This window comes from Gymnodraco acuticeps, unplaced genomic scaffold (genome assembly GCF_902827175.1).
Source record: "Gymnodraco acuticeps unplaced genomic scaffold, fGymAcu1.1, whole genome shotgun sequence".
NCBI lineage: Eukaryota > Metazoa > Chordata > Actinopteri > Perciformes > Bathydraconidae > Gymnodraco > Gymnodraco acuticeps.
Window position 1 is genome coordinate 48749 of NW_022992129.1, and position 21060 is coordinate 69808.

Consider the following 21060-nt stretch of genomic DNA (forward strand, 5'->3'; position numbering starts at 1 on the left):
ACTATTACGTCTGGGTCTCTGTGTTTCATTAAAGCTCGGCTCTGTGTGTGTGTGGAACGAGCCATTTTGTGTGCGCGAGAGAGAGAGCGCACCGGTACCGGAGATCGTTGTTGTTAGCTTCTGGTGCTAGCGAGCTATGCTAACGGATATAAGGAGTCTTTTCAACAACAAAGTGGAGGAGAGTCCTCTCCTGTCAGACTGAGAGACTCAGTGAGCTAAAGGACTCTCTCAGTGGATCTCAAACGTTTTGGTCACCATTAATGTAAACAATTATTTCCGAGGCACACGTTTATATGATCATTATTGTTTAAAAAAAATAAGAGAATAAATGAAAAACAGGTATGAAATACTATATGACACTAAAACAACAATAAAGTTTAAAAGGAGAGTGATTTGTAAAATATCCATAAAGAAAAAGTAAATCTGTTCACAGTTCTGTTTCATCTGGGTGTTGAGAGAGGTATCCATAGATCTCTTCATTTTGCTCTCAAAGTGCACCAGATTGATGCTTTTAACTTCAAGATTGAAAAAAATATCTTCCCGGGGGAGCTTGCCCCCGGACCCCCCTATGTGAGGTCCACACACCACCTATAAAAATAGCACTTTACCCCTGCTTACACCTATATGCGGCCGTGAGCTGATTATCGTGCCTTCATTGTAACAGTCGCGGGTACATCGTGTATATGCGTGGGGAGTGTTGCAGTAGAACATTCCTCTGTAGTGACCGGTACATTAATGGGAAACCCTAAATGTTTGAGCACCCTCTATGAAACGTCAAGCTACCCCACAGAACCCCCAAAATAAATCTCTGGCGCCGCCACTGAGCCTGACTATTTGTGTTGGGGGGGCCCGACTTTTTTTTTTCTCCAAAGGGGGGGCCTGACCGAAAAAGTTTGAGAACCACTGGTCTAACTCATGCTCTAACTAACGTTATTCAACATAAAATGAAATGTCAACAACAGGGCTTGGGAGCAGTGGTCGCACTCGCGTTAACCAAATACCCCCCCCCCCCCCGTCAGCGCGAGTGAGTGATTTGTGCACTCGACGGGTAATAATGGATTATGACGGAAATGTTACAATCCTGTCCGTCAAAATGACTGACAACGAAAAAGTCTAAAGCCACCACTGCTTGGGAGAAAGAAACGATGTGATATTTGGGCCCATTTTCGCTACAATGAGGCGGAGAAAAAAAGCGAATGCATTGTTTTATCAGAAGGGAAGCAATGTGGCCATAACACAGCTGTTCAAAACACCACAAACCTGAGCAGATACTCTCTGCAAAGCTTCTAAATCATTCAACCTGTGTTTTTCATCAAATAAGGACAAGATATAATCCTATTTATTTATATATACTAAAATGACAAATGATTGGTTTTGGCTAGACTAGTTTGACTGAAATGTTCTATATAATCTGATGACTAAAAAAAGACTCAACAATTTTCATTGACAAAAAGTAGACTAAAATAATTAGTTTTCTTTGACTAAAATAAGACTAAAATGCTCAGACTTTTAGTGGACTAAAACTTGACCAAATAAAAACAGGATGAAGGTGACTAAATATGACTAAAACTAAAAAGAAAATTTAACACAGGACTAAGACTAAAACAACATTTAAAAATAGCTCACGAAATTAACACTACACAACACTTGAATTAAATGTTTGTTTCTGTAAAAAACAAGTTACTTTTTAACATTTCTAGTAAAAGGAAAATCAATTAAATGGTAAAATGTGTAAAACTGTGTGAGGGATTTCTACTTGATGTGTTTTCCAGACTTCCTTGTGTGTAACCTCTGCCTTCACCACTCTGTGTGCTGATTGGTTCATGATGACATCACCTCTGCAGGGTTTCACCATGACAACCAGTGTGTGCACTATTATTGGATGTCCCTTTTCAGACTGTTTGGGGACCTCACAAGGAGACTCACACCTGTTTAAGTGTTCAGTGAGGCGGGTGTAAGAGGAAACAAGAGGTCCTTATTCTCCTGAGGAGAGTCACAGAGCTCTCGGACACACAATGATGCTGTTTCAAAAAACTTTAGGACGTATTATCTGACTTTATTCTTTTAGAGATAACTTTACGTTTAAGATATAGCTAAAAAATGACAATAAAAAACATTGAAAAGGTCATCCTGTATTCAATGAAGTCTTACCCCAACACAAGAGGGCAGCGTTGCTCTGCATTAAAACACTTTACATGTCTGGTAAACATTTTGACTTGTTAAAGTATCGCTCGTTTTAAAACTCTTGAAATATGTTGTATTTAATGGCAATTTTTTCATCTTAAAACCAGGTTTTTAAATGTCATTGTGGCAACATGTTTGGCTTTATTATTTGTGCTTCAGTCTGTCATTTTCCAAGACTTTGTCAATAACATTTGTTTTTATTTTGTTCCTTCTTCATAACTTATAATACAAACTGTATTGAATTCTACATGAAATTTGATATTTTAGTCACTTTTCTTTCGGTCGTTCTTACCAACTTGACTTTGCTACTCGGGTCCCTCCAGACCACACGTGTCAAACTCAAGGCCCGGGGGCCAAATCAGGCCCTTGGTGGATTTAATTTCGGCCCGCAGGATAATTTCTAATTACTATTAGATCTGGCCCGCCGGTATATTGCACGCACACCTTCACTCCATCCTGAGGGTCTCCTCCGCTCAGAGCCTGAGCCCAAACATTGATGACCTTGCTCCCAAGATGAGATGCCAAGTATCTGAGCTAGCATCACAGAGCAGCACACTGAGTTTAATGGATGCTTCCTTCTGCACTTTCTCTCTCACGACAACAGGGTATGTTTGGTTTCTCTTTGAGGGAAATAGTTTTGTTGAAGCTGTTGTTGGCCTGTGGGAAAATGTAATCATAAGAAATGACTCTGGAAAAGCTGCAGATAGAGCCATAAGAAATGAATGCAACTGATTATTTAATGTTTAATGTTGTTTTTATAGGCAATAGTTTAATCATCCAGGTTTAATATGTGCAATAAGTTCATTTCAATACGTTTTGCAATAAACATTGAACCAGTCCGGCCCTCCACTAGTACCCATTTTAAAATGTTGGCCCACTGTGTATTTGACTTTACCCTGCTTTCTCTTCATTTTAGAGGTTTGCATATATTCTACTTTTTATATGTAGGCTATATTTAAGTGTATGTTACTCTCTTCTTTAATACTTAAACCAAAGTAAATGTTTGAATAAACACCTTAAAATAAGTAAGATGGGGAATTACATTTGATATTTTGAAGCACGCATGATGAGGAGAAAAACATTTATTGTATGTATCTGTACACAGTTATGTGATAGTTCCTTTAAATGTGTAATATTATTTACTTATATAACATTTATAAAGCTTTTATCTACATGCAACAAAAGCAACATTCACAAATACACAAGAACATGACAAATAAAGTTAGTGCTGTCGATGTAATTCCTCTATCAAACACCAGGGGGCAGAGCAGAGCTGCCATTACTGTCCACAGTGATAGACTACAAAGAGCCTACTTTTACAGAGATTGCTTTTTAGAAGACTTTTTTTCTCTTGTTAAAAAAGTTTTGTTGTTCAGTTTTTTCAATTTGTTTACGTCAGGTCAGGATGGGGTTATTGTATACGGAAGAGGATTAGGGCCACGTGTGAAAACAAATTAGAAATCTGACCAAAAGTGAATTTATTTAGAGAAAAAAGTCAGAATTCAAGACAAAATTCGGAATTCCAAGATTTTTTTTAATTCTGAAGAAAACGCAAGATTTTTTTTACTTTTGGTCAGATTTCAAATTTGTTTTCACAAGTGGCCCTTATCCTCTTCCGTACTCGTAAGATAAGGGATTGATTGGTTTATAAATCTATGTCTTTATTCCACACAATTATTTGGATCACATCCACTTTATGTTCAAAACATGTAAATTATGATAATGAAATACAGACGCTCTGCGGGGTTTGTACAAAAACAAAACACTTTTGTAACACATTGACATTAAATGTGAACTGGATTCCACTCTTTCTTATTTCTTGCATCTTCTGCTGCCTCCAATAAAACTTGAATTAGTTCCTTCATATAAAAAAGCTCAAAACAATATATCAAATGTAGAATTCTTGGTCGTCTTCTTCTTCTATGGTGTCCGCCCCTTGAAGTGGTACGCTGATAACGCTGCAGCTGTCCGACTGGTTAATGGAAACATCGCTGAGGGAGGGGGAAGCGCTCGTGTTGGGGCTGTAGACACACGACCCAAACATGGTGTAGGGGGTCGTTTTGGAGGTGAAGCTCTGGGGGGTCCGGCCCAGTGTCGCCGCCCTGTAGGCGTCCTCCGATATGCCCGGAGAGAGGGACGGTCTGATGTTTTCAGGCGGTGCCGATAGTGGCCGAGTTTGTGGCAGGCTGGATTTAATATACGCAGACACCACGGTGAGATCCACTCCTCCATCTGGGTTTACTTGGTCCCCCGTGTCCACATCCGTCTCCTCCGCCCCGACTAAAGCGTCCAGGTTGAGGCGGAAAGACGGGATGAGGGAGGAGCTCCGGTTGAGGGAGTGGGGGCTTGGTGAGGGTCCAGGTGAGGAGCAGGCGGAGCGAGAGCTGGTGGAGCCCACGTTAGGGAGAGAGAACAGGGATCCGGAGTGCTGGTCTCTCCATTGGGACCTCCAGGAGTCCGGGTGGTGCTCCTCGGGCTCCTCGCAGGCCACAGGGTGGGGGGTCTGGTGGGCTCTGGGTCGGGGTGCAGAGCGATGGTGGTGGTGCCGACGGTTCCTGTAGGAGCTGCGGGCGAAGGTGGATGGAGCCGAGGCGGATTCAGTGACGGAGGAGGAGATGTAGTAGGGGTCCTGCTGGTGGTGGAAGTGAGCACCTTGGACCTGAGAAGAAAAGGGAAAGACAACAAATGAGAATTGATATAACGCGATACAACAAATAAGCTTCATGCGGGGCTTTACACACAATCACAGCATATGAAAACCTTTATGTTTATACACTTGCAGCAGATGGGAAAAACATTATTGTATATTATAGATTTTCAAAGGCTTAGATTGCATTCGATCAGACAAAGTTCCACACCCTATCCTCAATGTTGCTGTTTAAAGGGGACATATTATGCTTTTTGGGACGTCCCCTTTCCTATGTATGTTCTATAGGTTTTTGTGCATGTAAATGGTCTGCAAAGGCTGAAATCCCAAAGTTCCTCCTGCCTGAAACGCCTCCATTGGACTCCTTTGTTTACTTATGTAACGCAGTGACATCACTGTGTAACATTTGCGCTTCTATTGGCTAGTACTCCAACACATTGTACATGATAGGCTAAGGGGCGGGACATCTCCAATCTTCCTGATTCTTGCCAATACAAAGCTGGAGGAAACAGTTGGTCTGAAGTATTCTTAAGGTGTGCGCAATGTCGTTTTTTAAAAGACATAAAAGGTGGGAAATGCTGAATGTAAGGTTTTGTGTGACTTGCCTCATCAGTGGAGGATGACCCGGAGGTTTTTAGTGTTGTGCATTGGCCATTAACCTACAGGCAGATTTGGTTGTTTGATACTAGTGTTAGGGAATCATTTGCTCAGGTATTCAACCTTCGACACAGTTCATCATGTTCTCCTCTCACTGTCTCTTTTCCATGGCATAGGTCTACGGTCTTGGGTATTGCTGCTATCTCTCTTTAGGAGGGGCAGCTTGGGCGCATTGTTGATGCCAGTCTATGACCGAGCACAAGCCGCCATGAGGTAGTTTACTGTTCAGGGACGTAAGTTCCCTGGCGCACATTCTTTCCTATGGACGAGAGCTCTAGTTAGATTCAGGGTCCATAATTGTTTAGTCTCACTGATGAAGAATGTTGATTATTACACTCCGAACTAGTTAACACCTCGAGCTACAGAAAGAGTTCTTCAGAATTGGTTTGGCAACCGCTGTGTCAACTCGTGACACACCACCTGTTTTGTCAATTCTCCGGCCGAAGCTCCAAATAAACCGTCAGTGTTTGCTACAGCTCTCCTCGTGTCTCTCTGAGTCCTGTTTCCAATTGCTTCAGAAGTTTCCCCCACAACTAGGACGCTTTAAAACATATTTCGCCTGAGCTTGAACTTTGACCTTTGCAATCGCAGTTTAAAGGGGACCTATCATGCAAAATGCACTTTTGTACGTCTTTTATACATGAATATGTGTCCCCGGTGTGTCAGGGAACTCACCAAGTGTCAGAAAACACAACCCTCTCTCTTTTTCTCCATACCCAAATCTCTAAAAACGGGGCTGCAACGGAGATGATTATTATTTGAATTTTTCTGACGTCAGAAAAGAGGTGCTCCGCCCATATGGGCAACTCTCCACCTATCAGGGGAATGAGAGACCGCTCGAAAGCGCTGGAGATGCTGTAGTACATATGCCAGGCCTGTAAGTGGCGCTGTAGTCTGCCACACAAGTAGAATCAGCCCTTGCAAAAACGGGGCTGCAACGGATCTGATACAGACTGATACAGATTTGAAATATCTCTGACGTCAGAAACAAGGAGCTCCGCCTATATGGGCGACTCTCCACCTATCAGGGGAATGAGAGGTTGTGTGGCATGGTAACAGCATGGTAAAATGACGCTCGTGCCTCGCCCACCTCCTTTGCAGGGGGGCGTGGTCAGCTGCAGCTCATTTGCCACAGAATCAGCCCTTGCAAAAACAGGGCTGGAATAGAGCAAATAGAGCGAAATGAGGCATGGCTAAAAGGCATGATCTGTTTGGTATCTTTTTTTAAAGGTTTTATATAGGTATGGCCCTACAATATATTATTCAAATATAGCATGATAGGTCCACTTTAATAAGGACATTTTAGCCAAGTATTGTATGTTTTGAGAGGGGTCTTTAGCAGTGTAAGACATTACAGCAACTCCCCCATATTGTCCTAAAGATGTAGTTAAAACAAGGTCACAGGGGCCACAGAGAAAGGAGGTGCATATTCAAGACTGTTAACTTCTCCCTGTAGTGCTCTCATGCAACCAAGTGCTCCTCACGCGACACACATGCAGCTGAATAAAGGAAGAGGGGGTACAAGGGAACCCCTGCTTTACAAAAGTCGGGACACTTTATGAATCACACCGACAGCTGGAGAATTCATCACCGTCCAGAGGAGCCCCATGTGTATTACACCTCCATTTATGGACCTAAAATATCTCCAAAAACAGAGACGGCTGCACAGAAAATGTGCGTAAAATCTGATTATCATTTATGTAGTTACAGGTCTGGAGAAGTAAGAACTAATATGGTAGATTTCCCTGTTCTGACGTAAATGTGGACATTTGAACATGTAAGGCAGCTGCGGCAGGATTCATTTCATCGCTATGTTCCAGCTCCATGTTCTCTGTAAGTGTTTTAATGCACAGCTCCTCCTCCTCCTCTTGAAGCTGATGGTTTCGCCATGTTTCTGTTCTCCGACGTCCCGCCTGCCAACCAAACAATACAAGCAGCGAGGAATAACTTTCCACGCAGCAGCCTCGAGGCAATTACTTCCCAAAGAGAACGAGGAGATGGAGGGGAGTTGGGAGATTTCCATATGCTCACGTTTAAAAACAATAAATATCATGGAAGCAAATCTTTAAGTTCAATGAGAGCGAGAGTCGAACCGTGATTTACTGCGTCCTCACCGCAAACACAGGAAACAAGAGATGTCTGTGTTTCAAACGTGATATTCTTGCTGATAAAGTAGACTGTATCGTTTCAGATTCACGTGTGAGCCCAAATTAATCATTTAAGAAGGAATGTACCAAACAGATCAATTAAAACGTATCTAATATATTGAATAGAAGTGAAAGCCAACAAATGCTATGAAAGCATAAAATTGCAACCAGGTGCATTTTATGTAGAATATATTAACAGCAGTATTAGACGTTATGCTAATTAGGAAGTCCTAAAACCCCGAAGTTTCCTCGCAAAGAAGTCAATTGTTTTTTAAAAGTGTTTTCAGTTAGATGCTTGATATAAAGTCAGTGGTTTTCACAAGCTGAAGAGATGATCAGAGGTGTGTTCTACGGCATAAAATACATCAGGAAATAGCCCACTGATGAATGTCTAAAGTTTCTATGTGTCCTAAAAAAATGGGGATTGCTAACAAGTGACTGAACGACACCTAATATACAGATTTCGTTTTTAGATAATAATACCCGTAAGGTTCAAATTTGACCTTTGAAATCGCACTTTTCAGCTTGGTTCTTGAGTTCAAGTGCACGGCAACTCAGCCAAGTTGTCCTAAAGAGGTAGTTAAAATGAGGTCACAGGGGCTCGAGAGAAAGGAGGTGCATATTCAGGACTATTAACTTCTCCCTGTACCTGGGACAAGTTTTCCCGGGAGAGCGTTGCAGAAACGCTGCTTTTTAACGTGATTCATTTGGTGCTTTCCCGGGAGCTATTGTTTTCTATTGTTCTGATTGAGAGACCCATATTGTTAGAAAATGACATATTGTGTGGTTGATTTTAACTTCTCCTGTAAAGACATTAAGTAGAACTGTTTTTTACTTTGTCATGCCTAATCCTGTGGGGCTCCGGACAAAATAATTGACCACATATCCTACACCTTTTGATAAGATATCAACTCATCACTATGTCAATGGTGGACAAAAACAAATTTAATTTTAAGGAGGTTTTCCGTTTTAGTGTGTTATATACTGTATGTTTTAGTGCATGTAAATGGTCTGCAAAGACTAAAATCCCTGTGTTCCCTGAGCGGTTGACCAATCCCAACAGAGCCGGCCAGCTAACCAATCAGAGCAGACTGGGCTCTGGTTTCAGCCAGAGGGTGAAAAGAGGTGCTGCAGCACAGGCAGTATGAGAACAATAAAGAGCTTTTTGAACATTAAAGCATGGAGACACTACATACTGATATACACCTGAACATCAGCAGGAGAGGACTCTTTAAAGTAGAGACACTACATACTGATATACACCTGAACATCAGCAGGAGAGGACTCTTTAAAGTAGAGACACTACATACTGATATACACCTGAACATCAGCAGGAGAGGACTCTTTAAAGTAGAGACACTACATACTGATATACACCTGAACATCAGCAGGAGAGCACTCTTTAAAGTAGAGACACTACATACTGATATACACCTGAACATCAGCAGGAGAGGACTCTTTAAAGTAGAGACACTACATACTGATATACACCTGAACATCAGCAGGAGAGGACTCTTTAAAGTAGAGACACTACATACTGATATACACCTGAACATCAGCAGGAGAGGACTCTTTAAAGTAGAGACACTACATACTGATATACACCTGAACATCAGCAGGAGAGGACTCTTTAAAGTAGAGACACTACATACTGATATACACCTGAAGATCAGCAGGAGAGGACTCTTTAAAGTAGAGACACTACATACTGATATACACCTGAACATCAGCAGGAGAGGACTCTTTAAAGTAGAGACACTACATACTGATATACACCTGAACATCAGCAGGAGAGGACTCTTTAAAGTAGAGACACTACATACTGATATACACCTGAACATCAGCAGGAGAGGACTCTTTAAAGTAGAGACACTACATACTGATATACACCTGAACATCAGCAGGAGAGGACTCTTTAAAGTAGAGTCACTACATACTGATACACACCTGAACATCAGCAGGAGAGGACTCTTTAAAGTAGAGACACTACATACTGATATACACCTGAACATCAGCAGGAGAGGACTCTTTAAAGTAGAGACACTACATACTGATATACACCTGAACATCAGCAGGAGAGGACTCTTTAAAGTAGAGACACTACATACTGATATACACCTGAACATCAGCAGGAGAGGACTCTTTAAAGTAGAGACACTACATACTGATATACACCTGAACATCAGCAGGAGAGGACTCTTTAAAGTAGAGACACTACATACTGATATACACCTGAACATCAGCAGGAGAGGACTCTTTAAAGTAGAGTCACTACATACTGATACACACCTGAACATCAGCAGGAGAGGACTCTTTAAAGTAGAGACACTACATACTGATATACACCTGAACATCAGCAGGAGAGGACTCTTTAAAGTAGAGACACTACATACTGATATACACCTGAACATCAGCAGGAGAGGACTATTTAAAGTAGAGACACTACATACTGATATACACCTGAACATCAGCAGGAGAGGACTCTTTAAAGTAGAGACACCACATACTGATATACACCTGAACATCAGCAGGAGAGGACTCTTTAAAGTAGAGACACTACATACTGATATACACCTGAACATCAGCAGGAGAGGACTCTTTAAAGTAGAGACACTACATACTGATATACACCTGAACATCAGCAGGAGAGGACTCTTTAAAGTAGAGACACTACATACTGATATACACCTGAACATCAGCAGGAGAGGACTCTTTAAAGTAGAGACACTACATACTGATATACACCTGAACATCAGCAGGAGAGGACTCTTCAAAGTAGAGACACTACATACTGATATACACCTGAACATCAGCAGGAGAGGACTCTTTAAAGTAGAGACACTACATACTGATATACACCTGAACATCAGCAGGAGAGGACTCTTCAAAGTAGAGACACTACATACTGATATACACCTGAACATCAGCAGGAGAGGACTCTTTAAAGTAGAGACACTACATACTGATATACACCTGAACATCAGCAGGAGAGGACTCTTTAAAGTAGAGACACCACATACTGATATACACCTGAACATCAGCAGGAGAGGACTCTTTAAAGTAGAGACACTACATACTGATATACACCTGAACATCAGCAGGAGAGGACTCTTTAAAGTAGAGACACTACATACTGATATACACCTGAACATCAGCAGGAGAGGACTCTTTAAAGTAGAGACACTACATACTGATATACACCTGAACATCAGCAGGAGAGGACTCTTTAAAGTAGAGACACTACATACTGATATACACCTGAACATCAGCAGGAGAGGACTCTTTAAAGTAGAGACACTACATACTGATATACACCTGAACATCAGCAGGAGAGGACTCTTTAAAGTAGAGACACTACATACTGATATACACCTGAACATCAGCAGGAGAGGACTCTTCAAAGTAGAGACACTACATACTGATATACACCTGAACATCAGCAGGAGAGGACTCTTTAAAGTAGAGACACTACATACTGATATACACCTGACCATCAGCAGGAGAGGACTCTTTAAAGTAGAGACACTACATACTGATATACACCTGAACATCAGCAGGAGAGGACTCTTTAAAGTAGAGACACTACATACTGATATACACCTGAACATCAGCAGGAGAGGACTCTTTAAAGTAGAGACACTACATACTGATATACACCTGAACATCAGCAGGAGAGGACTCTTAAAGTAGAGACACTACATACTGATATACACCTGAACATCAGCAGGAGAGGACTCTTTAAAAGTAGAGACACTACATACTGATATACACCTGAACATCAGCAGGAGAGGACTCTTTAAAGTAGAGACACTACATACTGATATACACCTGAACATCAGCAGGAGAGGACTCTTTAAAGTAGAGACACTACATACTGATATACACCTGAACATCAGCAGGAGAGGACTCTTTAAAGTAGAGACACTACATACTGATATACACCTGAACATCAGCAGGAGAGGACTCTTTAAAGTAGAGACACTACATACTGATATACACCTGAACATCAGCAGGAGAGGACTCTTTAAAGTAGAGACACTACATACTGATATACACCTGAACATCAGCAGGAGAGGACTCTTCAAAGTAGAGACACTACATACTGATATACACCTGAACATCAGCAGGAGAGGACTCTTTAAAGTAGAGACACTACATACTGATATACACCTGAACATCAGCAGGAGAGGACTCTTTAAAGTAGAGACACTACATACTGATATACACCTGAACATCAGCAGGAGAGGACTCTTTAAAGTAGAGACACTACATACTGATATACACCTGAACATCAGCAGGAGAGGACTCTTTAAAGTAGAGACACTACATACTGATATACACCTGAACATCAGCAGGAGAGGACTCTTTAAAGTAGAGACACTACATACTGATATACACCTGAACATCAGCAGGAGAGGACTCTTTAAAGTAGAGACACTACATACTGATATACACCTGAACATCAGCAGGAGAGGACTCTTTAAAGTAGAGACACTACATACTGATATACACCTGAACATCAGCAGGAGAGGACTCTTTAAAGTAGAGACACTACATACTGATATACACCTGAACATCAGCAGGAGAGGACTCTTTAAAGTAGAGACACTACATACTGATATACACCTGAACATCAGCAGGAGAGGACTCTTTAAAGTAGAGACACTACATACTGATATACACCTGAACATCAGCCGGAGATGACTCTTTAAAGTAGAGACACTACATACTGATATACACCTGAACATCAGCAGGAGAGGACTCTTTAAAGTAGAGACACTACATACTGATATACACCTGAACATCAGCAGGAGAGGACTCTTTAAAGTAGAGACACTACATACTGATATGAACCTGAACATCAGCAGGAGAGGACTCTTTAAAGTAGAGACACTACATACTGATATACACCTGAACATCAGCAGGAGAGGACTCTTTAAAGTAGAGACACTAAATACTGATATACACCTGAACATCAGCAGGAGAGGACTCTTTAAAGTAGAGACACCACATACTGATATACACCTGAACATCAGCAGGAGAGGACTCTTTAAAGTAGAGACACTACATACTGATATACACCTGAACATCAGCAGGAGAGGACTCTTTAAAGTAGAGACACTACATACTGATATACACCTGAACATCAGCAGGAGAGGACTCTTTAAAGTAGAGACACTACATACTGATATACACCTGAACATCAGCAGGAGAGGACTCTTTAAAGTAGAGACACTACATACTGATATGAACCTGAACATCAGCAGGAGAGGACTCTTTAAAGTAGAGACACTACATACTGATATACACCTGAACATCAGCAGGAGAGGACTCTTTAAAGTAGAGACACTACATACTGATATGAACCTGAAAGTGAGTATATTGTCCTCTTTAAAAGGGGCGTGGGAATGTACTGTATTAATTACCTAACAAGGATAAAAGAACAAATGTGTCTGTGTGTTTGGAGAAAAAGGAGAAAGAGTGTAACAAAGCCTCAGTGTTTTCCTCTCGGATCATAGCCGCCCTCTTGTCTGCTGTTCTCTCTCCTCTACAGCCCACCGCCTGTTATCCTTCGCTCTTTTCCCCTTCTTCTTCTTCTTCTTCTTCTTCTTCTTCTTCTTCTTCTTCTTCTTCTTCTGCTTTCATCACTCTAAGACGTGAGTTGTTACACGGCTGCATACTTATCTCTCCCACACAGGAAAGAGAGGCAGTGAGTGTATTGATTTAAAACATAATGACACTTTAGGGAAGCCAAAGCAGGATGAAAGTGTGTGTGTGTGTGTGTGTGTGTGTGTGTGTGTGTGTGTGTGTGTGTGTGTGTGTGTGTGTGTGTGTGTGTGTGTGTCTGAGTGAGGTTTTTCCAAAAAGATGCAGCAGGTCAGCATTAAAGTTATTTCGGTTGCATGTTAGGGGGAGAGTGTGTGTGCTAATACGACGTGACAGGATCTGTGCAGTTTCCGTGAGGACAAAATGTGACAATGCCGATGATGAGCAGCAGCAGGGGGTGCTGGGTAATGAGGTTGTTGACATGGCGATGATCAGAGCCTTGTGAACTTCAGTTATGTCGGGATGAGCCGGGTCAGCCGTAGATCTGACCTCACGAGATATAAACACTGATCCTCAGATACACAACACTGCAGGAGCAATGGAGTCCATGAAATATGTCATGCTGAATGAGTTATTCTTAAACCTGATAAAATATCAATCATTTAAAAATTCGTTGGTTTCTGATTTGGGGTCACTTTTGTATGAATTTGGGACATTTTATTGAAGAGTTAAGTTACCAATTGTGACAAGAAAACATTCAACAACAACAACAACTGTGTGTCTTTTATCTCTTTACACTTGTATATACTATTCTAATAGTTAAGACGATCGGTTATATAAAACTGACTGAGGATAGCATTACAAATATACTTTAAACTTGCAATGAGATAAATACCTCCACGAGTACTACAGAACTTCAGTTGTATCATTAATTTAATAAACGTTTTAACATTATCCTGGCCCTGTTTGTGTGTGTGTGTGTGTGTGTGTGTGTGTGTGTGTGTGTGTGTGTGTGTGTGTGTGTGTGTTGTGTGTGTGGGGTGTGGGTGTGTGTGTGTGTGTGTGTGTGTGTGTGTGTGTGGTGTGTGTGTGTGTGTGTGGTGTGTGTGTGTGTGTGTGTGTGTGTGGCCAGGTGGCGGTCCAGCATCATGCATATGGTCCTTTGTCAGGCCAGATTAGCTTATTGTTTCCCTCGGAGCTGTTTCCAATCGCAGTAATGGACTGCTGCTTAATCGGATTGAACTTTCAGAACTACTTATCTGCCACCGCCTGGACACACCCCCCCCTCTGAAACCGATACCCTCCATACAAGCACCATGGGGTGTGTGAGTGTGTGTGTGTGCGAGTGTGCAAGAGCTTTATTCATATTTAAAGTTTCTATGGACGTTTTTGTGGATATATAATGTGTGGTGCTGCTATGGTAAATCCAATGAATAATCGTGATCAATTATCTCTATATGTATTGTAATTATCATGTTGGCTATGATCTGTTCTGAACAGCGAATATGAACTGCTATCATCTAATCGGAGATACAGGGTCCTGCGATTCAATAAAGTCAGTCTGAAGCATCCTTTGTGCTCCAGTCAGTCCTCTCAGTAAATACAGAGCTGAATCCAGGTCAAATGCACGCTGAAGGCAGCATGTTTTCTCTCAGGGATTGTGCTGTTATGTTAAATGTGTGTTGTTTGTTTTCCATGTATTGTGTCTTGATATTTGTCTGTTGAAGTTACACATGGAGCTGCTGTGATGCAAGTCACATTGCAGACTTGATCTGACCATTAAAGTATTATCGTATCGTATCGATCGAGGAGCTTTAGCCCCAACAGGAAGCTCTCTCTCACCTGCAGTAAGATCTTGTTCCCATCGTAGTCCTCAGTCTGCCAGCGCACCTCACTGATGGGGCTGCAGGGTTGAGGCAGCAGGGGAACCAGCGTCCCCACATCCCGGACCCTCACCTCCATCACAGCTGACTCCATCACCAGCGGACTCTGACCTCTCGGCAGCCTCTTGAACGACAGCTGGATCTCCATATCGGGGTTGGAGTATACCACGAAGAGGCAGAAGTCCTCCTTCTTCTGCGACACCCTGCGCTGAAGCAGCAGCTTGTAGAGCCGCACCATGTCCACGTAGTTCTCATGCCGGCAGTAAACTGTGAATCGCACTATTTCCTTCCCGTAGTGGACCTGACGAACGGCCCACAGCGGCGTTCCAGACGACAGAGTGAAGAAGTCCTGACTGCACGGCGTCAGAGGTAACATCCGGCGGCCATTGCTGACTTTCTCCGTGTGGTGGTATCTCCACGGAGGTCTCTGCAGAGCGCGGTGCAGACTCAGGATCTGCTCCTCGCCACCGTACGCCTCCTGGAGGAAGACGATGACCGCCATGGACGGTTGGCTGGGTGCCATTGGGCCGTTCTGATGGTGCTTCGGCCGGGAGACGGAGGCCCGCTCTGAGACCTTGAAGAGCTGCAGCTCGGGGTGAACCCACGCCAGCAGGCCATCAGCCGCGCGCTGCAGGAACCGGCCCTGACCCGGGTCGGCGATGAGGTGGACGCTGACGAGGAAGGGGTCCTGGAACTCGCCCATGGAGAACTCGCCTCCACAGACAACAGCATCGAGACAAGAGAGAGAGAGCAAGGGGAGGAGAAATGGGACGAGAGAAAGAAAAGAAGAGAGATAACATTATTATTATTTATTTGTTGTTTTGTTTGTCTGACTGTTTTTTGTTTACTCCTGTTTTTCTGTAAAGCAACCTTGGGTCCCCTGAAAGGCGCTATATAAATCTAAGTTATTATTATTATTCAGTTAATCAGCTTGTAGAATTTGAGAAAAGCTAATTATACATGGACACAAGCATACAAATAAATCATGTCACCTGTAACCGACAACATACATTGGGTTACATTGATGTGTAGTTTAAGGTGTAGGTGACCAACGGATGCTGAAGAATGACTGTCTGTTATGAGCTGTTCAAACATTTTGAATTCTTCAGAATATGAGGGTAAACATGTTGAATGGGTGTGTGGTATATTTGTATGAACGCACACACATATCCACTACACACAACACAAGCCAAAAGCTCTATGATTCCATGAATGCAACTGCTTGGGGGATGATGTGGAATAGTCCAAGTAGCAGCAACAATGGGGGGTTCCATACATTCATTAATAGTGTTTTAAGAATATTTATTTCTGCAATATCTTTGCATGGCACCTACAGAATGGTTGAGGTTAGACTACAAGTGAACTTTTGGGGACAGCAGTATCTCAGTCTGCTGAGACTTGGCTTTGTAAGCAGAAGGTCGCTGGTTCAAGTCCCCAAACGGACCAAGTGTTTGCCTTCTGGGCACAACTTAGGTGCCCTTTAAAAGCCACTGGACACCTACACTGCTGCCTGCTCATTAGCACCCACTGGTCCTAACATTAGGAGGGGTTAAGTGCAGTGTTTAAGTTTCAATGTGCTGTGCATGTGTGCCAATAAAAACCAATTCAAATAAAGAGATTGTGATGAAATAAATCCAAAATGAACGTTATTCCTTGGGATACCGGGCTGTCATTTCAATTTGTTAACCTCTTTGTTCAAGTTCTTAGATCCCTCTGTCCCTTCCTTCTCCATTTCACTCATCCACATCTAACTCCATCTTTCTCTCATTTTCTATGTTTACCTTTCTCCCCCTCTCTCCCACTAACCCCCCCCCCCCCCCTCTCCTCTCCAGCAGACCCATGTGGAGCAGGGCTTCTCAGTGGAGGCTCATTAGTGCCATTAGGAGGTCATTACTGAAGCCCGGAGGAATGTTCCAGACCCACAGCAGGAGCGATGCATTCAGGTGCGCCCTCCCCCTGAACCGCTGACCTGGAAAAACTCCCTGGCACAGGTAGCGCAAAAACCCCACTGAAAAGTTCCCAAAGTCATATTTACCCGGTGTTTTCATTCTTACTTCTACACACCGTATCAGGCCATCTCCATGTTCTCTGGTTTTCCAGAGGTCTTTATCTGCCTCCTCGAGGGACTTGTCCCATTTCGCCTGTGCTGTGAGGCTGTTTTAGAGAAGGACACACAGTCTTCTTGTCCCTGGCACAGCGACTGTTCGGCTGCTGCCAGAATCCATGAAACAGAGAGGCCAAACCGTCTCATGAGTCCCGCTGGCCTTTTAGCAAAAGGACAGTTTCTACGTGACCAAAGAGGTGACATTTCCTAAATGTTAGGATCACGTTACGAGGAAACGTTGTTTAAAGGTGAGAAGACCTTTCTGTACACCTGTGATGTCAGAAATGGGATTTTAAGCAACCAGTCTTGTGAACATTTATTCGACATTTTGACAAACAGTTTGGATATACATATGTATGCAATACTTTCATATAGGTATTCGGTTTTAAGAGGAGTGTTCTTCAGGGACTACAGGTGGTAATCAGCTAGTAGCTACATTTTGAATTACATTCTTGTCAAGATGTTATGCCTGCAGGTGAGACCATTGAGAGTGTACAGTGGGACTTGAACCCCTTGCATAACCTTACTTCCGATGGGCAAAAATAATCCCTGTGTGTTACACTTGAACGTCAGTTACTGTATTTACAAATTCTATAACCTGAAATTGTTAGAACCCAGCTCAACCTGAGGAAATGTCATTAGGTGATTTGAAGGGAAATTCAATAAGCTGATAAAGCAAAGGATTCACATTCTATAAAAAAGCCATTAAACCCTATAACACAAAGTGTCCTTGTGTGGCCTGAAGATACGCTAATACGGCAGGATCAAGAACGGTACACCCACACACACACACACACACACACACACACACACACACACACACACACACACACACACACACACACACACACACACACACACACACACACACACACACACACACACACACACACACACACACACACACACACACACACACACACACACACACACACACACACACACACACACACACACACACACACACACACACACACACACACACACACACACACACACACAGGTGATCCCATTAGATTGAAGGCCTGTCTCCCTGACCAAACACAGGCATGATGGAGATCTTTAAGGTGTGTAACACAGACTTCATCGACAATCAGCTGATAGTTAGAACAATGGCATTTGCTTTGATTTGAAAACATATAATAATCCTTTATCCAACATCTCAGTTTCTTGCATTTCTGACTATAACTTCCGACGTTCCTTTTTACCTCAGCCAATACAACAGGTTTTGGCTCGGTTTGTTTGTCAGCGGGATTATGAAAAAAGCACTGGTCCGATGTTCATGAAAAAGTATTCATTATGTCACTATACACCTTGAAAGAGTCTTGTCTGAATTCTATTATTTGGACTCCTTGTGGTTTATGTGAACTGTTTTCTGTTTGCCTAAATCAAGTCTTAGTGACCAGTTTATTAGCCACCATATCTAATGCAGTGTAATACAATTCTGGAATAAATGCTGCCATTTCTAAACGCTACGGTTTTAGAGAATGTTTCTTTAACTTTACGGTTAGTTTGGAGTTTGTGATGCTTATGAAATATATCGCTTTGTACTCAAATACCTTTATTTATATGAATTAGCCTTTCGACTCCAGACGTCTTTAGACCTTTGTAAAACGTTGTGTGGTTGTAGTTGACCTATCACAGTTGATAAACCATCCAATAATTATTGAAAAGAACAAGTAACACACAAACTTGCAGATATAAGCGATGCCACTTTGATCAATGACCCACGTACAGAAGAACGCTGAGGTGTTTACTGTAAATTATCTAATTTCAGTGAATTCACACACACATCTGTCACAAATACAACAGAGAACTCGCTCAGCAGCAGCGAAAACATACACCAGGTACTGCTGAGTTGCATTTTTCACAACACTTTCCAGAACATACAACTCAATCCCTTGTATATTGAAGCGTGTGCTTTCCTCCAGCAATACGATTGAATGGGGAGCTGGCACAGAGACGAATACATTAGGGATTAAGTCACCCCAATCCTGATGGACTGAAGGGGGTTTGTGAGTAAAGCTCTGAAGGAGTGAGTCTCTAAGCTCTTAATCCACTCCAGTCTTCAAGCTGAAGCTGATGTTCTGACTCGACTGACACACTGCGCACAAACATCCTCTACACACACAACATGTATTTGTAGAGAGGCGTGTCTTCTTCTCTTTCTCACAGACTTCTACCTTCGCTGTGTGTTCGAGTGGTAACCGGCAACACATGTACGCACAGAGGATGACGTGAGATAAAACAACACGCCTTCTGCTGGCCCCTGCACATATGAGAGTGATTAGCAGTGTGCGTGTGCGTGTGTGTGTGTGTGTGTGTGTGTGTGTGTGTGTGTGTGTGTGTGTGTGTGTGTGTGTGTGTGTGTGTGTGTGTGTGTGTGTGTGTGTAGTAGTGCAGTCACAGCTCAACTAGCTTGGCCCTCAGTCTAAGTCAAAACAACTGAAGGAGGAAATTTAAGATGGGGGCCTCTTTTTGTCGTCTGGTTAAAAAAAATAAAAAATGCAAATTCCAATTTTTTTATGAAGGTTGCAGCTAAGGAAATTAAAATGTTAGTCCTAACTATAATATTAGATCTTAAGAGTCCAGTAAAACCTTTCATTATTTCAAAATGTCGAATAGAGAAGTTTTACTCTACAATTAAAGTGTGCCAAGTTACTTTTCTAGTACCGAAATATCATCACCTTATAAGTGGGTATGGCAAACTTGTTGCTTAACCAAGTAATGGAGCGACATTATTATTTATTATTCGTGTTTCAGGCCACCTGATTAATGACAATCCAGTATTCTCTGAATGAGGAAACAGTTGAATGGAGAACTACTTTAAATTACTTCATTAAAATCACGTTGGTTTCCATGAGTTTGTTTCGTGTAACCTTACTTCTGATGGACGCAAATATCCCTGTGTGTTAGTTAAGAGACTTGGATGCCAATCATTGACTTCATTTACAAACCTTGTGACTTAAAATGGCTACAAGCTAAACCTGACGTGATTAAAAGGAATCAAATTCAATAAGCCGATAAAACAAAGGATTCACATTCGATGAAAAGCCATTAAACCCTAACGCCAAGAGATACGTTAATCCTGATGAATGAAATCCAGTATTTCTCTCTTTTAGCTGTGCTTTTGGTCTCCATCTCCTACGGGAAATATCTGTCTCTTTAACTGCAAAATAAATGTTTCTGTCTACTGCGGGTTTAAACTTTGTATTACTGCTTGCTCTGGCCGAAATTGTACGCTATGAGAGCAGAGAGAACAAAGCCACGATGAGTCTAGCATCCAATTTTCTTAGAGTATACAAATTAGACGTAAAAACCTAAATCAATGATGACTTGCTCCTACTAAGTTTTTTGTATGTATGCAAAGCCTAGTCTTAATTCTCTGTGTCATAGAGCTTCATTTGTAACACTTTTAACCCTTAGATGCACAAGTGGGTCTTTCTGGACCCGGTGAGGTGGTTTTCTTGAAGTATCTTTGTAATGAAATTTTTTTATCATTTCATATTCCAGCTATTCCTCAAAAAACATGTTTTGGATATCATGCCATTCTAATTTGAAATGTACATTTTAAGAAATGGTAGTTTTTGTATTACTACCCCAAGCTTCCATAAGTGGGTCAAAAATGTAAAAGAAATGTCTAAAATTATAAATAGTGAAAAATGAAATATTAAATATTTCTAATGTGAACCAAAATATAATAATAAATATCATACAAGTGATTTTTTTCTTAACCAAAATGACAAAAATGTCATAAAAACACATATTATTCTAATACAGGTCCTTTTTGACCCACTTATGGAAGAGTGTAGGGTCCAGGCACTCTAAGGGCATCTAAGGGTTAAAAACACATGATTGATTCATACTGGAGGACATATTCTTTCATTAGCA

General features: G+C 41.9%; 1 protein-coding gene across 2 annotated transcripts in view; it reads right to left on the reverse strand.

The window, feature by feature from the left end:
* Window positions 1-3174: 3174 nt before the first annotated feature.
* LOC117538094 (protein FAM124A) overlaps window positions 3175-21060 on the reverse strand; it is a 33116-nt gene continuing 15230 nt past the window's right edge. For both annotated transcript variants that reach the window (XM_034203626.1, XM_034203627.1), the window contains 2 exons: window positions 15025-15779; window positions 3175-4843 (listed from right to left, as the gene is read on the reverse strand). In XM_034203626.1, the coding sequence (XP_034059517.1) occupies window positions 4073-4843; window positions 15025-15779 (1526 nt within the window). In that variant the 3' untranslated portion in view covers window positions 3175-4072. The remainder of the gene's footprint in view (window positions 4844-15024; window positions 15780-21060) is intronic.